The following is a 19,364-nucleotide window of genomic DNA, read 5'->3' on the forward strand; positions in this document are numbered from 1 at the left end:
TGATGATAAAAGAAAGAACGCGCTTGGCAGTCGGACGAATGTCAGGATCATGGCGTGTCAGAGAGGTTGGTTATTTGTTGTTGTGCTGTTTCTGTTGCTCATGACAGTTTTAGTTGTCTGGAAAAAAAAATCCAGTAATGAGTACGCCGCCATTTTTTTTTTTTTTTTTTCAGAAACATTTCTTGTTTCTTTTTTTTTTTTTCTTTTTTTTTTTTTTATTCTTCTAAACATAAAATTCATTTTTTTTGGTGGTCAAAAAATTCTGATGTTTTTTTTGTTTGGTAATGTTCTTTATTTTTTTAGCTTTGATTTGATATTTGACATGATTAAAAATAACGATCAACAAAATCTTTCATAAATTCAGAATAGAGAAGATCAATCTATCTATCTATCTATCTATCTATCTATCTACATATCTATCTATCTATTTATCTATCTATATTAGTTTATCTATTCACATAAAATATTACAAACACATATACTATTTTATATATCAATTCTTAGTATTTACTTAAACAATGCTCAATATGTGAGTAGAGCTAGATAGTAAGTTATGAACAAGCCCTGCATGCGTGCCCCCCCCCCCTCTGGTGCTGCATGTGAGATAATGCCACAAAAAATAGTGAAGAAATTATGAATGTGAAAAGTGTGAAGGGACAACGTTGCCTTCACATTTTCGCCAAGTTTCAGAAAAATCTAATGGATGGGGCCAAAGTTATGGGGTAAAAAGTGTTATTTTTTGCAATTTTGGTGCATTTGTGTCCCCTTTTGAGTTTCTGGGAATGCCGAATCCCAGTGAAAATTGACAAACAGTGCAGTTTCACACCTTAAGACATGTATATTTGAATTCAGCACCATGGAAAATCACTATATGGACATACATATAAAGGTTTTGAGTAATATGAAAAAAGAGCTCCAAAAAGGCATGTTTTTAGCTCTAAAAGTCCCAAAGGGATGCGAACCAGAATTTTGAATTTAGAAGAGAAAGAAAAGATACAGGAGTCTGCACATATGCATAGAAGGAGCAACAGGAAAAGAGTGAACACACAAAGAAAAAGAGACAGAGACAGAGAGTAGAAAAGGAAAAGAGAGAGAGAGAGACTAGAAAAGAAAAAGAGAGAGTAGAAAAGAAAAGGAGAGAGAGAGAAACTACAATAGAAACATGCATGCAAAAAGGTTATGGGCCATGAAAAAGAAGAAAAGGAAAATTTGATGGCATAAGAGGTTGGTTGGTTGGTTGGTTGTTTTTGTTTTACGGCATATCAACCCTTTCCAGGCTATTTAATGCCGAATTCAGTGATTTTGAAGAAAAGTTTTTTAATAGAATATATTTGGGTTTTTTTTCAAGTCAGTTTCTATTTAACCCATAGTTGGGACCCTTACAGGTACTACCACTCCAGGTCAGAGTGGACGTGGGAGCAATGGCAATTAAAGGGTGGCTCCACACTCCCCAAAACCCACAAGCTTAGGCCTCACCATTGGATATAGTTTAAGGTCATATCCAGGACCGGCTAAAGAGGTAGTTAGAGGCAAAGAAACGGGAAGCAACTGCAGGACAGCAAAATTCATGGTATTCTTTTGAACTGTTATAAATGATACATTAAAGATGGTGAAATCCTGTTGCACCTTTAAACAACAAGCCACACATGTGTCGTCCCCCTCTGGTGCCACAAAAAATAGTGAAGAAATGATGAATGTGAGAAGTGTGAAGGGCCAACATTGCCTTCACATTTTCCCCAAGTTTCAGAAAAATCTAATGGATGCGGCAAAAGTTATGGGGTAAAAAGTGTCATTTTTTGCAATTTTGAGGCATTTGTGAACGCCGAATTACAGTGAAAATGGACAAACGGTGTAGTTTCACGTCTTAAGACATGTATATTCGAATTCAGCACCATGGAAAACCACTATATAGACATACATATCAAATTCTTGAGTAATATGAAAAAAGAGCTCCAAAAAGGCATGTTTTTAGTCCTAAAAGTCCCAGAGAGATGCGAACCAGAATTTTGCCAGGGTCACCCATACTGAATTTATATTAAGAACAATGGCCTCCACATTTTGGCCAAGTTTCAGGAAAATCTAATGGATGGATCAAACGCTATGGTGCAAATAGTGTAATTTTTGGCAAGTTTGGGTCGTTTTTGACAACTTTTGAGCCCCTGGGGACGCCGAATCCCAGTGTAAATGGATAACGGTGAAGTTTAAGGCCTTAACACATGTATATTTGAATTGACCACCATGAAAAACCACTATATAGTCAAACATATCAAGTTTTTGTTGAGAAATTTGTAAAAAGAGCTACAAAAAGGGGCGTTTTTAGCACTAAAAGTCTCCGGGGACACGAACCAGAATTTTGCCAGGGTCATCCATACTGGATTTATATTAAGAACAATAGGTCCACATTTTTGGCCAAGTTTCAGAAAAATCTAATGGATTGATCCAAAGTTATGGGGCAAAACGTGTCATTTTTACCATTTGGGGGCATTTTTTACCTCTTTTAAACCCCTGGGGACGCAATGGGAATTTTCGCAAAAACAAATTTTTACTGTGCACATCTATTTAATGAAATACAATTTGTGGCGAAATTTCAGGAAAAACTAATGGACGGTTATCTGGCAATCGTCCAGAATAACGGCCGCATGGATGCCATTGAAAACATAGGTCCCTCTCCGATAAAACGGGGAATCAAAATATATGGCAACTAAGCTATACAGAATCTTCCGCATTTCATTCTGGTATGGAATCGTAAGAATTGGAATTTGTGTTACCTGATGTCTTCATATACACGAGGTATTTAGTTTAGCTAGTTAACCAATCAGATTCACTGTTATTCCTACCCATGGATAAATATTTTTTATTAGCTAATGGTAGGGCTTCTCTCAGACAAAGAGTGGCGCATTTTTTAATGTGGATATGATAAATTAATAGATGACCTTATTTTAACACTTGAATGCTTAAATTATTTTTTCTTATGTGTGCGTGTATGTGTGCTTGTGCGTGCGTGAATCCAATTGTGTGTTCTTTAGGAAGGATGTCGATATACTATATAATAAGTAAGAGATTTTTTTTATTCTTATGATTTTGCAAACTTTGCAAGATTTACATTTTCTTTTATAAACATTTTCCCTTCTTTTTTATTCGACTATCTTTTCTGTGGATGTTTGGTAAACTTCCGCTATTCAATAAAACACGTGTAAGACGTACTACATTTACAGATGAGTAAAATGCTATGAGTGCAATCACTGACTGAATTTGCTTTTTCGAATTCACAATAATCCTAAGTCTTCAGGGATCATCATTTGTTTATAATGAACTACTGGAAATAGGCACAAACTTTAATAAAAACTTTTCATATCTATCTGCGTAAGAATACTTTGATAATTATGTTTCAGTTTGAAGAAATATGGTATAATAAAATTATGGGGTGTTTGTTCGCGCCTGACCTCCATAGAATGGAAATATGTCACAAAGTTTAACAAGGTTTTTTTTAATATAGATCCACAGAATATTGTGATAAGTGTTTCAGTGTGAACAGGTATGGTATAATAAATCATGGGGTTTATCTATTTTATTTTTACTTTCATCATATTTTGCTTTGGTTTTGATACCACCACATTCAAAGCTATCTCTTTACAACCCTTCCTTTTCATAACCTATCATACTTTCATAAATCAGAATCCATTTTCTGTAGGCTATTTTTGAACCCAGTCAACGAAGGGTACTTTTGCTAGTATATATATATATATATATATATATATATATATATATATATATATATATATATATATATATATATATATATATATATTAATGCGATAGCTCGTGTGTTATTTTTTATGTCACGCCTACATCTGGGTCGTTTAATTGTTATGTACTTCCATTTCTTGTAATAAATAATTTTACCAATTATAGCTGATGGCACTCAAGTCATTTAATTTTTTTCTAAATAATTTTTCTAAGAATTCTCCATAATTTTGGTTTCGGTTTCGATTATAGCTAATGGCACTCAATTAATCTATTTTTTTAAAAAATAATTTTATCAAGAATTCTTAATAAGTTTTGGCTTCGGTTTCAATTCAAGCTAATGCAGCCAAGTCATATGGATATATTTTTTTATTTTTGAAATCACAACTTTATAATATATAAAAATCGATAGAACATTAACTCTATAATAATATATACAAAATTTACAAGAATTAAAATATCGTATTTAAGCATACTTTACGACCGGCCTTTGCTGGGCGTTCGTAATAGCTTAGATAAATATTTTTGTAGTTTTAACAAAAATGCTACAATAATATCAGAGCGTCTCCATTTACACTGAACATCTACAGAATGCCAACATCAATATATTACATATGAATGAGTCCCCTGTGGAATTTCCACAAGCCCTGCTAGTAGACGAGGTGTATTCAATAAGTTTCCAGACTTTTTTTTTCGGATGGGCACTTTTATTGATAGTACACACATGAAAGTCTTGGCCTCTTTTGAAGTAATCTCCTCCGGCTGCAATGCACTTGTTGTACCGTTCCAACAACTTCTGGAAGGCCTCATGGAAATCCTCTTGTGCGAGCGTGTCGGTAACCCTTGTCACAACCTCTTTCATCCGTTCAATTGTCTCATGACGACAACCTCTAAGGTTTTCCTTAAGTTTAGGGAATAACCAAAAGTCACAGGGAGCAAGGTCTGGACAATAGGGAGGGTGAGGAACTGTTTTAATACCCATCTTGTTCAAATAGTCTGTAACAAGAATGAAGTTGGGGAATGGTGCATAGTATTCTTTGTTGGCTATCTGTCCAGTAAGAACCCAGTGCATGTAGATCATGCCCATGCTGTCAAAAAACAGATTATCATAAGTTTCTGGGTGGATTTGCTTTGTCTGGCCTTCTTAGGTCTGGGAGAACCAGCATACTTCACTAGAAACTCTGTCTCCTGCTCTCTGGGTCATAGTAGTAAATCCAGCTTTCATTGCAGATCACCAGTTCGACCATCTCCCTGCTGACATTTAAAAAAATTTTTTTTTTTTACATAGGCATCACCACTTATCAAGGCCTAGGGGCCACTCGAGGATAAGGGGTAAAGAGTGTACAGTAGTCAATTGGACAATATAGTAATCGTCAGTAATAGAAATACGGTAAATTTGGTAACTTAAGGGGAACGGCTTATCAAGAACTTGTTTACATTGGACTTGAAGACAACCATGTTGTAATCAGCCAGAAAGCAGGAAAACGGAAAACAGTTCCACAGGCGTGCAGTTCGAAGAAAGAATCTTTGTTCATGGAATCTACGTTTAGGTTTAGACACAGATAAAGAGTGGGGGGAATTATTGATAGTGTTTTCAGCTAGAGGAGTGTTTCTTGTGAAAGTTTAGCGAGGGGGGACAATAGATTGAAGCCCAGTGGAACACTTGCAATGAAAATAACGATAAAGCAGAGACAAGCTCGCAACATCTCTTCTGTGAGAAAGAGGTTGCAGGGAAGAAAAAACAGCATCTCCTATGAGGCTACAAAGTCTATTTTGAACTCTATCAAGGCAGGATAAATCCTTTCTAGCAGCTCCTGCCAAGATGTGGTAGCAGTACTCCATCCTTTTGACAACAGATTTGATGTACGTGTTCCATTTTAGATCAGGAGTAAAGGTCAAGTCCAGAAACTTGTCAAAACATGAGGCCTCATTTCAATTGATGCCAGATGAGGATCAGAGCGTTGGTGATGTAAAGATAGAAGCTTGGCTTTAGATGTATTAAAAGTAACCAACCACTCCTTTCCCCATTGTATCACGTGCTCAAGATCAGAGGAGAGTATCAGAGAGAACTTGGTCGGTTAATATCTTAGATGTGCTACCATAGATGGTAGTATCATCAGCATAAATGTCTACGAGTTATATAAGGATCTGATTTAAAAGATCATTAATGTAAATCAGGAAGAGAGTTGGGCTCAGGATGGAACCCTGAGGGACTCCAGCATTAATACTGTGAGCTTCTGATTTCTGTCCATCAACCACTACTCTTATGAACCTATCAAAGAGAAATGATTTGATAATTGAGAAGACATTTCCAGCTATACCATAGCTGGAGATTTTGTGAAGTATTTGCCGTTTAGGTGGCACCAATCAAAATTACCCACTCCATAAACAATAGACACCCCACAAACCGTTAAAATAAATTACCATGCAGCAACAATACACCCCCCTATTTAACCATAATACATATACCCCTTAATCTCAATACTATGTTAAAGACCATATACAATCTTATATATCATACTATATATAACAAGCTTCTCCTTATTTATTTAGAATTCAATAAAGCTTCCCCAAACATTCTATAATTCCTCTTAATCTTTTTTGTCCCTAATGAACCTTACGCTAGACACCGCATCTTCCCCATGCTACCTAGCACCTTCTCTACTCTTCTGATGAGGAGCATAAGGCTTCGAAATTCCCTGGCATAAAGAGTCCCTTCTATCCCACAAACTTTGCCTGTATTCCATTATTCAATAAATGATCCATTCTATATCTACCAATATATAGTTTTGTGTCTTCATTTCATTCTCTTGTCCTATTGTATAAGCTCCACTAATAATTGTTGAGCTTGGCATTATCCGGATAAGTCTCCTTTTGTGGAATTGAACTTTCGCTTTTCGTTTTACATTAAACTCTCTCTCTCTCTCTCTTTCTCTCTCTCTCTCTCTCTCTCTCTACACACACAAACACACACATATATATATATATCTTTATATATATATATATTTATATGAATATATATATATATATTTATATGAATATATATATGAATATATATATATATATGAATATATATATAATATATATATATATGAATATATATATATATATATATATAATATATATATATGAATATATATATATACATATGAATATATATATATACATATGAATATATATATATACATATGAATATATATATATACATATGAATATATATATATATGAATATATATATATATATATGAATATATATATATAATATATATATGAATATATATATATACATATGAATATATATATATATATGAATATATATATAATATATATATGAATATATATATAATATATATATATGAATATATATATTTATGAATATATATATATATATATTTATGAATATATATATATATATATATGAATATATATATATATGAATATATATATATATTTATGAATATATATATATATATGAATATATATATATATATGAATATATATATATGAATATATATATATATATGAATATATATATATATGAATATATATATATATATATATATGAATATATATATATATATGAATATATATATATATATGAATATATATATATATATTTATGAATATATATATATGAATATATATATATATTTATGAATATATATATATGAATATATATATTCATATATATATATATTCATATATATATTTATGAATATATATATATGAATATACATATATATATATTTATGAATATATATATATATGAATATATATATAATTTATATATTTTATTTACGACATAATTATCGTTCGTATATATATATATATATATTCATATATATATATATATATATATATATATATATATATATATATATATATATATATATATATATATGAATATTAGTTACGACATATTCGTATCTAAAGGCAACGTAACAATGTACGTTTTGTTCGAGTCTGTGAGAAAGCGACATAAGGTTATCATCGTCGTCGTCATCGGAATGCTACTTGTGCCAAGTATATTTAATCCTTGTTGAAAACTTAGCCTTAGGATTATTTGTTGCGACTAAGTAGAGGATTATTTTCGTCTTTTACGCCGGTAGAGAAGATGCATGAATAGGAAAACACCTTGCAAAGTCATTGTGGGATGAGAAGAGTAGACTTACCATGTCCTCCAACTAAACTACACAAAGTGTTGAACACTCTATTCATACATGCATTGATATATATATATATATATATATATATATATATATATATATATATATATATATATATATATATATATATACATACTCTCGTGAGCAAAAAAAAAAAAAAAATAGACCAAACAAATTTTATACATTTTATTGCACTAAAAGCTATATTGAACAAAGAACAATTGAACAAGGAAACTTAAACGAGACTAATAACACAGAACAAGACATTTACTTTAATAAATGCTTAGGATGAAATCGCATTCCCTTTTGATTTCTTTAAAAGATCAATACTTTTAGACATGCTCTCAACCAAAGTGGAACACTGTGAAGAGGAGATGCTATTCCATTCACTTTGCACAGCTTCTCACAGTTTGTCATTATTCGGAAAAGTTCTTCCAGCCAATGTTATGGATCAAATATTCTCGATTTGGTTTAAATCGTGTCTTTGACCTGGCCAAAATATCAAATCAATTGAATTATCAGAAAACCATATTTCGCGATTTTAGCAGTGTGTGCAGGGGCATTTTCATGTTGAAAAATAATGTTCTGAGATATTCCCAGCTTCTGGATACTTGGTAACAGTCCTGTTTCTAATAATCGAATGTATTCCTTTGCATTGATTGACTTCTCACATCTAATAAGTTCCCCAACTCCTGCTGCAAACTATTATCCCTTCATTCCCGTGTTTAACAGTTGCTTTTATGCAATTTAGCGAAAATCTTTCTCCAGTTCTTCAAATGCACCGTTCGGGAGCATCACTAATAAGACAAAATCTTGATTAATCTGAACAGAAAACATTCCTGAACCAGTCTGTATATTTCTTGCCATAATACGAGAAAAATCTCTTTCTATCATTGATGTTCTTCTTAGATAAAAATGGCTTCTTTGCACACCTTTTAGAAGAACATCCCATTTCTTTCATTCGTCTCGATATTGTATATCTAGAAAGAGAATTTCTAGCCCCTGTTTTGAATTCTTTGCTATGGCTAATATAAGTTTTCTTCCAATCCTTCAAAACACTTAATTTAAGCCAGTGGTCGTCCTTCAAAGTGGATGCTCTAGGGCGACCAGATCCAGATTTCCCTTTTACCAAGCATTCGACTTCGCACCTTTTACCAATTCGCTTCACTGCAGAAAAAGATGTTTTCACATTTTCTTTTCTTAAAATATAAAAAATCTGCTTGTAAGTCATTTTGGACTGCCTTAATCCTGCAATTCGGTTTTTTATATCCTCGCCAGGATGCGGTCTTACCATTTTTAGGATTCATTTTTCGACTTATTATTATATGCTATAATAATAATAACCTACAAAATAGAAATTTTCAGTTAAAATTAACAAAAATTCTTGGAAAAATATTGAAAAATCGATTTCTTTCTTCTTTTGGTCTTGGCCCATTTTTTTGCTCATGAGTGTGTGTGTGTGTGTGTATCTATATACCACTTTTTTTTGCCCAACACACATCTACAAACACCCGGGCAACGCCGGGCAACACCAGGAAACGCCGGGCGCCCAGGGTAATATATATATATATATATATATATATATATATATATATATATATATATATATATATATATATATATATATATTCTTCCACATACAGTACTGTTTCGCTGTTTCACAGCTCATCAGTGCGTCTAGACAAGTAACTACAAGCTAGAATCGAAACCTGATCGCCCAAACAGCAGTCGGAGCTTCTAACCGTTGCGCTATATGGTTGCTGCTAGGGGGGCAGTGAATTAACAATGTTTTGACATTGTCCAATTACATAAGCTCAATTTGTTTACACAAAGAGCATCGTTTCATACGCTAATGGTAATTTGTATATCATTCATAAATCAATACAAATTGATCTTTATTATAGAGTGTAGGATTTCTGCAAAACGAAGTATGTCAAATTCTCTACTTCAGGCCTGAATATCATCTAATATAAAAATAATCGATATTTGATTCTAACTAACTTTTTCTTTAGTGAGATATCCGTGCGTGTCATGAGACGCACTACATTTTTATTATAGTTATTTTCTTCATTTCTATGACATATCCGTCTTAGTATATTACTTGCAGACGAAAAAAAAATCTTTTCATTTCATTCCAAAATGGATGGCAATTCGACGATCAGGAGAAAACATTAATATTAATTATCAATAATACATTTTCCACTTTCATTGCTGCTTTGAATTTGTCAGCACACGCACACACACACACACACACACACACACACACACACACACACACACACACACACACACACACGCGTATGCATAAAAGTATATATAATGTGCATAAAAGTATATATATATATATATATATATATATATATTCATAAAAGAATATTTATGTATATAGACGTAAATTATATGTAATAATAAAATAAATAAATAAATAGTTCCATGAAATATATATATATATATGTGTGTGTGTGTGTGTGTGTGTGTGTGTGTGTGTGTGTGTGTGTGTGTGTGAATAACAAGAGCTTATAACTCTAAGAAAACTGCTAAGGTAGCGGAAAAAATAAAAATAAAAGCGTTTTGAAGTTTTTAATATCGCTAAAAAACGCCAACAAAAAAATCTTATGACCAAATGAAGTATTCCTGCGGATTCAAGTCAAGGGAGAATGCGGGGGGGGGGGGGGGACTAGTGAGAGAAGTGCACAAAGTCGTAGCACTCCTTCTGAAAACAAGCCTGGTTCTCTTTGGACTTTTGAAACTCCATGGAATAAGGAACCTTTCACTTTTATTTCGTATTTCTTGCTTTGAATAAAATATTGTAAATATAATTCTACAATATCTTGACCTTTTCTCTCTCTCTCTCTCTCTCTCTCTCTCTCTCTCTCTATATATATATATATATATATATATATATATATATATGTCTGTGTAATGTTACACACGTTTATACACGTGTTAATGTGCAGCCACTTGGGACCCAACACGTTGTAGATTCCGTCCAGCGCAATGATCACAGGGAACATGAGCTGGAACAGATACCTTTAGAGCATTGCCAAGGCTGCTGCGAAGAAAGTGAGCTCTCTCTACCGTGCTAGAAAACTACTTACGCCTGAAAGTATCCGGTATCTCTACAAGGCCAACAATCGTCTATGTATAGAGTACTGTTGTCACATTTGGGCCGGTGCATCTTCTACTAGTCTCTCGATCCTGTACAGCGTTCAAAAAAGAGTCACCAACCTGATAGATCCTGAACTGTCATCTAAGCTACAACCTACGTCCTATCGATGAAATGTTGCATCCCTCTACCTGTTCTACAAATATTTTAATAGTGAATGCTCTGACGAACTACAAGCCCTTGTACCTCCTCGACGTAAATACCCTCGACAAACCCGACAAGCAGCAAAATCCCACCCCTACACAGTAGAGATCCCTTGATGTAAGAAAGCCTTCTAATTTAAAAGTTTCTTGCCCAGAACTGCTAAACTTTGGAACTCCCTTCCAGGTTCCTACTTTCCCAACTGTACTGACATGCAGAAGTTCAAGTGTAATGTGAACAGACATCTTGCTGCTAAACTCCCTTTCAAGTATCCCTGCACCTTATGCTTCGATAGTAGCCTCCTACATCAAAGTGGTATTGTGTCTTGTTTGGGGTGAAAATGGAATAAAAAACAAAGAAAAAGACAAAAAATAACTCGGTACAGTGTTTTTATCCTAGTTTTTTTTCCCCTAATATTAACATTCTTATTACTATTATTATTATTATTATTATTATTATTATTATTATTATTATTATTATTAATAATACTATTATTACTATTATTAATAATATTACCATTTAGTAGTTTTACCCCGTTATGATTAACCATTCAGTTACAAGTTACCATTTCCATCTAATTCTGCGTTATTATTTTTAATGTTTGTGTTATTGCTTCTTTTTCTTCTTCTAGTTTTTCAAAAGGTCATATCACATGAGATAATGCTGTTAGCTTTGCATTTACAAATCAATACAAATGGATCTTTATTATTCAGTGAAAGATACTCTATAAATTTAAGTCAGTCAAGTTTCCTACTTCAAACTTGAATAGCATCTAATATAAAAAAAATCGATATTTGATTCTACCAAACTATTTTCCTTTTGTAAAACATCCACGTATGTTATGAGGTGCAATTGCGATCAGTGGCAAACATTAATATTAATTATTAATACGTTTCCTTCTTTCAAATTTGCAGCTTTGAACAGAACTTTTTCGTTTGCTAATGAAGCCTTTTCTCACCTGGAAACTCGGCAAAGGTAACGCCTTTTTCTTGTTGAATTGCAGCTGCGATTGCTTCTCTTCTTCAATCTTTTTCAGTTTTTCTAAAGTTTTGCTTGTCATTGCGGCATTAGCGCATTCCAGCTGAAAGTTGTCCGCTTCCCAAAGTTTTTTCTGAAATAAGAATATCAGTGGGTTATTTAGTATTTATTTATTTAATCTATATATCTATAAAAATGAAATTGTCTCTGTGTGTGTGTGTGTGTGTGCGCGCGCGTGCGTGTGCGTGCGTACATTTCCTTACCAAACTGTAATGTTATGACCCTTTAGGCTGTGATCATAGCGTAGTATCTGTTAACTGGGGCAAGCGGGGTCAATGGCCAAAACATTATTATTATAGTATTCTTGTTAATTGATTTGAACGATGGATGGTCGCTGGATCAGTTATTATGATTAGAAGAATAAACAATTAAATTGCATAAGAAATGATTGACGTGTGAATCGCAAAAGGAATGTGAAAATACAAAATATATGTAAACATTATTTTGGGGTTTTAAATAAACAAATAACTAGTTGTGGATTAGGTTAGGTGACGTAAGAGAACATGTGATGTAGTTAGTTTCGGAGAGATTCAGAGAGTTGAGGATTGACCACCAGAGTGGACAGACGTCTAGACAGGGGTGGACAGACAGCTAGGAGCGGGCTGTATGAACAGAAAATGTAGAATAACTGCAGATCCTGTGAAAACCATTTGAGGCAACTGTAATAAATTTATATTATAAAAATATAAAGAGTTGTTTTAATGGTTTTCACAAATAAGAACAGATGTCTCAATTGGTTGGTGCTGATCGCTTCATGGTTCGTCACGGAGCAGCGGGAAGATACAGAAGAACTTTTCAAGAAAAAAGGTATGAAGCATATATTATTCTTCTTATATATGAACTGTAAAAATATCCCAAGTGATAAGTCTCATACAACATGATTCAAGTTACACGCGATATCATGTCCTCCTAGCTAAACAACATACATACGATTTATACGTTTATTTTCTGTCTGTTAAAAGAACAATATCTTACATCCACTAGATAACACATGACACGTTTTAATATATCATCTCCTCCAATATAAACCAATATACAACAAAACTACTTTGTCAATTTTCCATCTACAGACTCGATATTTGACATATGGGGTAATGAGATTTGTTGAAAATATTTTTAATCTGTTTCTGGCCAGAAATTTGGCTGTCAAGGGGTGAAAGTTCAATGATTTGAACTTTTAAAAACTCTACCAAACTCCTCCACCAAGTTTGGATCTAAACACTTGAAATTTTAGATGTAGGTAACTTGGACATGGGTAAAACTTTTTATTTTGATTTGAGACCAAAACAATAAATGTGGGGAGGGTCAAAATTGGGGTCAAAGTTAAAAAAAAATTTGACCTCTGCGGTCTCTACCAAACTATTCAGGCAATTTTTGATCTAAACAGTTGAAATTTTACATAAAGAGTAATCACACATAGGGCTCGAGAAAAGCCGGGCTGAACTGCTAGATATAAATAAAATCAAAATAAATAGATTCTTTTGAAATTGCATCATATTTTCAGTATAGTCGATACAAGAGTTATGTCCCTTTATCATGAATCTACTTGATGCTCCTATCTACTTGCCTGCCCAAGACACAAGGTCGTTTTTTTTATCATGTGGGGGAAACCCATCTTCCCCAAAAGTGGCACTCTGGATAGGAACAAAAATTAAAATGGTCTCAGTCTAGAAAGATTTCTCCTCCAATGATCAAGGGTAGAAAAGGTGAAGTGTAGGAACAGAACAGATACTACACTTTGTGGTTTTTAGAATTTATTTTCTGCAAATGTAAAAATTACCTGTTATATAGAAAGACATTACCGTACATATTCACACTTTTTAATATATACATATGCGCGTAAAGTTATGAACAGTACATAGGGCCTGACCAAAGCCGGGCGGAACTACTAGTTATAAATAATAAATATAAGGTAAAATTAAAAGCCAAGAACAATGCGAGATTTTTTTTTTTTATAGAGTAAAATTAAATGAATACAACAGAAAAAAAAAATTACTGTTGTTTAGAGTTAAAATTTGTGCGAAAAAGAAAAAAACAAACAACAAAAAAAAGAAATTTATTTCTTTTGTTTTCATTTAATTTTACTCTATAAAAAAAAAAAATCTCGCATTGTTCTTGGCTTTTAATTTTACCTTATAATTTTCTTCAACAATGCTTCAAGCAAACTACAATCTACTTATAAATAATAAATAAATAAATACTATTTGTTTACGTCCAAACAAAATATGGACGATTTTTTCTAAGGAAAAAGATCTTCAAGGTTGCAGACGCTTACTAATCATATTATTGTTTTAAAATCAACAAAAAAGATCTGCATCAGTGGATTATTTAGATTATTCAGACTCTTGTTCTCATCCTGGGTGTTATATTTACAAAGTTTCGGCCGATGTAACTTCCGACCTTCTTCCGGGTGTATCCTAAGATTGACTCTTATTTCTTAATGGGGAAATTTTTTTTTTATTCGGCTTTTAACGTGGGAAAAATTCAACTCCTCAATTGGAACAAAAATTAAGAATATGCTCCAGTTTTTAAGACTTTCTCCTTCATCGGCCGAGAGCAGAAAAGAGGGACTGTAGTAAGAAAACAGATACTACACTTTGTTTCTAGCCCCAAAAGGCCAAGTGTCCCTAGTTACTAACCTTCTCTACAAGGTTGGATTTTAATGTGGAGAAAATCCAGTTCCCTCGAAAGGGGCACTTTGAATTGAGACAAAAGATGACTATTAACCAATAACATCCAGTGTGAATGCACCTGAAGATGGCCGGAGTGTTGAATAGCGGGGGATATTTTTAAGGTGACGCGGAGTTCATAGTGGGCGAATACATATAATGGATATAACGATGATGATGATGATGAGAGGGAGACATTTATACATATTACGATAGTGATGATAGGGAGAGAAACATTTATATATCAGTTCTTATATTTCTTTTAACTCACATAGAGAGGAGGAGAGTCATTACTTATGATAGAGGAGGGGGACACATTACTTGGAAGGGGGTTATACAAAGTTCATTTAAGATGATTAACGCATTAACTTCTGGGTGTTGAAAGGTGACAAAACACATTACCTTTCAGTTGGTGGAATGACGACACGAAGACAAACAGTTACAAAATATCATTGGTCGAATGATGATGACGTCAGGAATTCAAATTCGGGATCTACATAGTTTATTGTTCTTCCTTTCGCTTCCAAAGGGTCAGCTGACCACTGACTGCCAACTGACTGACTCTCAGCTCTCTCTCTGACTGACTAGCAGACTCAACTCCTCTGAAATTCGAACCCATAGAACTATATGGAGAATCGTCCTTTGTCTATGCCGTCAGAAGTGTGTTTCCCAAATGTGACCAATTCACGTGGCTATGCACACGTTTGTCCAAAACACACTTCTGCAAACAAAGAATCCTCTCCTAACCTACTTTTTAACCTAACCTATTTTTTTGACAATGTATTTTTAATTTGTATTGTTCATTCTTTTTAGCTGACATTTTTAATATTCAGCTTTATAAAAGAATGAACAATCAATTTTTTTTTACAATATAAACAATATCTAAGTATTTTATAATAGAATTTAAGAATAGACCTTTTTAACATTCCGATTTCGACATTCTATTTCTTAACCTTGCTTACAAGGTTCGAGTCTTGGCTTATCCTAATCTCATTTTCACTTATCTTTTTCATGTAACAGGAGGTTACATCGGCTGAAACGTTGAGAAAAAAAACAAACAAACAAAAAAAACAAAAAAAAACAAACAAACAAAAAGGAAAATAATAGCCCAAATAATACAAAAATAAAAAAAAGTTATTAATCCTCATCTCAAAAATATATATTCATCATGGCAAAAAAGCGGAATGGACCCGAATTTATTAATAAAAAAATAATAACAATTTGCATTTAAAATTTTTAACCGCTGTGTTCGTTGGGAAAACAAATAAACCAAACAATTTTTTCACTATTCATCAATAACATCCAGTGTGAATGCATCTGAAGATGGCCGGAGGTTACATCGGCCGAAACGTTGTGTAAAAAACAAAAAAAAACACCAAGATGAGAATAATAGCCCGAATAATAATAATAAAAAAATATGACTTAGTTTTAAAGTAATTTTATTTCAGTAATCGAGGACAGAAAAGATGGCACGTAGTATCAGAACAGGTACTACACTCTGCTCTGAGTTAAAAAGCAAGTATGTGTTTATTTAGACTATTTATGAACTAGTGATAAGAATGATATTTACTCTCGTAAGATGTAGAGCTAATGTTAATACATAGCAATACAAAACAACCGAAAAATGATAAAAAAAAGTTTGGACAGACACATATGTGCCCTCTATTGTCCCCACAATGATGGAGTTACTATTGCTCCGAAAGGTATCTCACTTCTTATGCAATCATACGTTTCTGTTGGGCTGCCTCCCACCTAACTACAACATGGTCGTTTTCAAGTCCAATGTGAACAAATTCTTGTTGAGCCGCCTTCTTCAATAATCAGATTCTGCCCAATCACCACCATAATTATCAACCATCACGGTGCTGTCTCCCCATCTACCTGACACTCATGTAGCCCTTATCCTCGAGTGGCTTTAATAATTTTTGAACTAGTGATAAGAATATTTATTGTAGTAAGGTGTGGGGCTAATGTGACAATATTGCTATACAAAACAACCGAAAAATGATAAAAGGTTTCGACAGACATATATTTGCCCTCTATTGTTTCTACAATGGCAGAGTTACTATCACTCCAGAAGGTATCACTCTTCTGATGCAATCCTCTACCTATAAAAGAGTCAAATACATCCTAAGATCGAGCACTGTTGCACATCTAGAGAGGAGTGCCCTTTTTTGCCCCGACAGAGTACAAAACCGACATTGAAATCTAGTAAGTGATGCCCTTTTCTCCTCCTTTCTACTGTGACCAATGTGGCCCCACTAACAGGCCACTGGCGCCAAACGTTGTATTTGCCATAGATTTTTTGTTCATCTTTTTAGCTTCTTATGACCATATCGTCATTTTCACACTGGCGATCGTTGATGGGGATGCATGGCTCCACAAGTATAAAAATAAAACAAATAATAAAACATATATGTTGGTTGGGCTCTGAGTGTGTGATTCTTTTTTTTTTTTTGTTTATTACATTTTCACCCCAAACAAGGCACATTGCCACTTTGGTGTAGGGGGCTACTATCAGGGGAAACATCTACTGGGGTACTATGTAGGGATTAGGGCAGCGAGATGTTGGTTCACGTTTCACTTGAACTTATGCATGTCAGTACAGTTGGGGAAACAGTGACCTGGAATGGAATTCCAAAGTCTAGCAGTTCTGGGGAAGAAACTACTGGAGTAGAAAGATCTTTCACATCTAGGGATCTCTACAGTGTGGGGGTGGGATTTTGCAGCTTGTCGGGTCTGTCGAGGGTGTTCACGTCGTGGGGGCACAAGTGCTTGCAGTTCATTGGAGCATTCACCATTATAATACTTGTAGAACAGGCAGAGGGATGCAACGTTTCGACGATGGGACAGAGGCTGAAGCTTAGATGCCAGTTTAGGGCCTATCAGATTTGCGACTCTCTTTTGAACCTTGTCAAGGAGCGAGAGACTAGTAGCCGATGCATCAGCCCAAATATGACAGCAATACTCCATACATGGGCGAATAGTGGCCTTATAGAGGTACAGGATACTTTCGGGTGTTAGAAGTTTTCTAGCATGGTAGAGAGAGCCCACCTTCCTCGCAGCGGCCCTGGCAATGCTCTCGATGTAATTGTTCCAACTCATGTTTCCTGTGAACGTTAGGCCAAGGAGCTTGAGAGACGTACTCTCAGATAAAGAGTTGTTGGCCATTGCTATAGGTGGTAGAGAAGGTTTCTTGTAATTATTGAATGAAACCAGTTTTGTCTTGGCGGCATTGAACGTGACCATCCATTTTTGTCCCCATTCCACTACTGATTGGAGGTCTTCCTCTAGTGTTTCTGCCATTACTTTAGATATATGTTCATTTGTTTTCCTGTCGTGCCTGCTATATAGTGTGGTATCATCAGCATATATACCCATCTCAGAGGCAATTTTGTCGGGAGGTCATTTATGAATATCAGGAACAGCAGAGGTCCAAGGATAGATTCCTGGGGCACTCCCGCATTTATATCATATTGTTTAGATGTACGACTGTCGAGGACAACCTGGATTTTTCTCTTATCTAAGAAGGATTTAATTATGTTAAGTATTCTACCAGTGATACCGTATGATCTAATTTTCCTGAGGAGACCCTCATGCCATACCCTGTCAAAAGCCTTAGATATATCTAGAGCTACCGCTCTGCCCTCTCCCGCTTTGTCCAGTGAATGGTATATGCGTTCAGAGATTACAGTGAGGATGTCTGCCGTGGAACGGGCTTGTCTAAATCCATATTGTTGGTCGGTCAGAAGTTTAGCATCTGTAAGGTGCTGGACTAGAGCATGGTTAATTAAGGTCTCAAATATTTTGGCAAAAAGTGGGAGGAGGCTAAGAGGGCGATAATTTAATGGGTCAGTTCTTTCGCCAGAATTCTTTAATACTGGTACCACAGAAGCAGTTTTCCAACAGCCCGGAAAGCAAGATTCATTAAGGCATTTGTTATAGAGTTTGGAGAGAACTGGAGCTACTTCGGCTGAGCACGTCCTGTCGAGGCTGTGTCAGTCACTTGCTGTCAGTTCACTTCCCAATCTCCCTCAGAACCCCTGAGCGATTAACTGTCCTCGGCTGTATCCAAAATCCAACTGTCTGCGGCAGCATTCAGGCCTCAACTAACTAAGCGTCCAACTGACCCTCACCCTCATCAAGTGTGGTTCCTACTGTTCCCTACCTACCAGTCATTCGGTCACCCAGTCATTTGTCACACCCTGATTTAAACCCTACTACTATTATTTCTCTTTGTGTGCATTAAGAACAAATTCTTATCCATTTATTATTCGCTAAACCTACTTCCTTTTCTTTTGTCTTTGTTTTTTTTTTTTTGTCATTTATCATTTGCTCTTTTCCTACCTCTCCAGCACTCAATGACCTCGTTAGAACATGGTGTCACACTACCTCCTTCTCACAGAAGAGACTTTGCTAGCCTTTCTCTACGCTATCATC

At 34.5% G+C, this 19,364-nt stretch overlaps 1 protein-coding gene across 6 annotated transcripts in view; it reads right to left on the reverse strand.

The window, feature by feature from the left end:
• LOC145246074 (cilia- and flagella-associated protein 99-like) overlaps positions 1–19,364 on the reverse strand; it is a 697,934-nt gene that overhangs the window by 67,813 nt on the left and 610,757 nt on the right. For all 6 annotated transcript variants that reach the window (XM_080107923.1, XM_080107924.1, XM_080107928.1 and 3 more), the window contains one exon: positions 12,176–12,328. In XM_080107923.1, coding sequence (XP_079964049.1) covers positions 12,176–12,328 — 153 coding nt within the window. The remainder of the gene's footprint in view (positions 1–12,175; positions 12,329–19,364) is intronic.

The sequence above is a fragment of the Euprymna scolopes genome, chromosome 23, assembly GCF_053919585.1.
Source record: "Euprymna scolopes isolate OS-2025 chromosome 23, ASM5391958v1, whole genome shotgun sequence".
In the NCBI taxonomy this organism is placed as follows: domain Eukaryota; kingdom Metazoa; phylum Mollusca; class Cephalopoda; order Sepiida; family Sepiolidae; genus Euprymna; species Euprymna scolopes.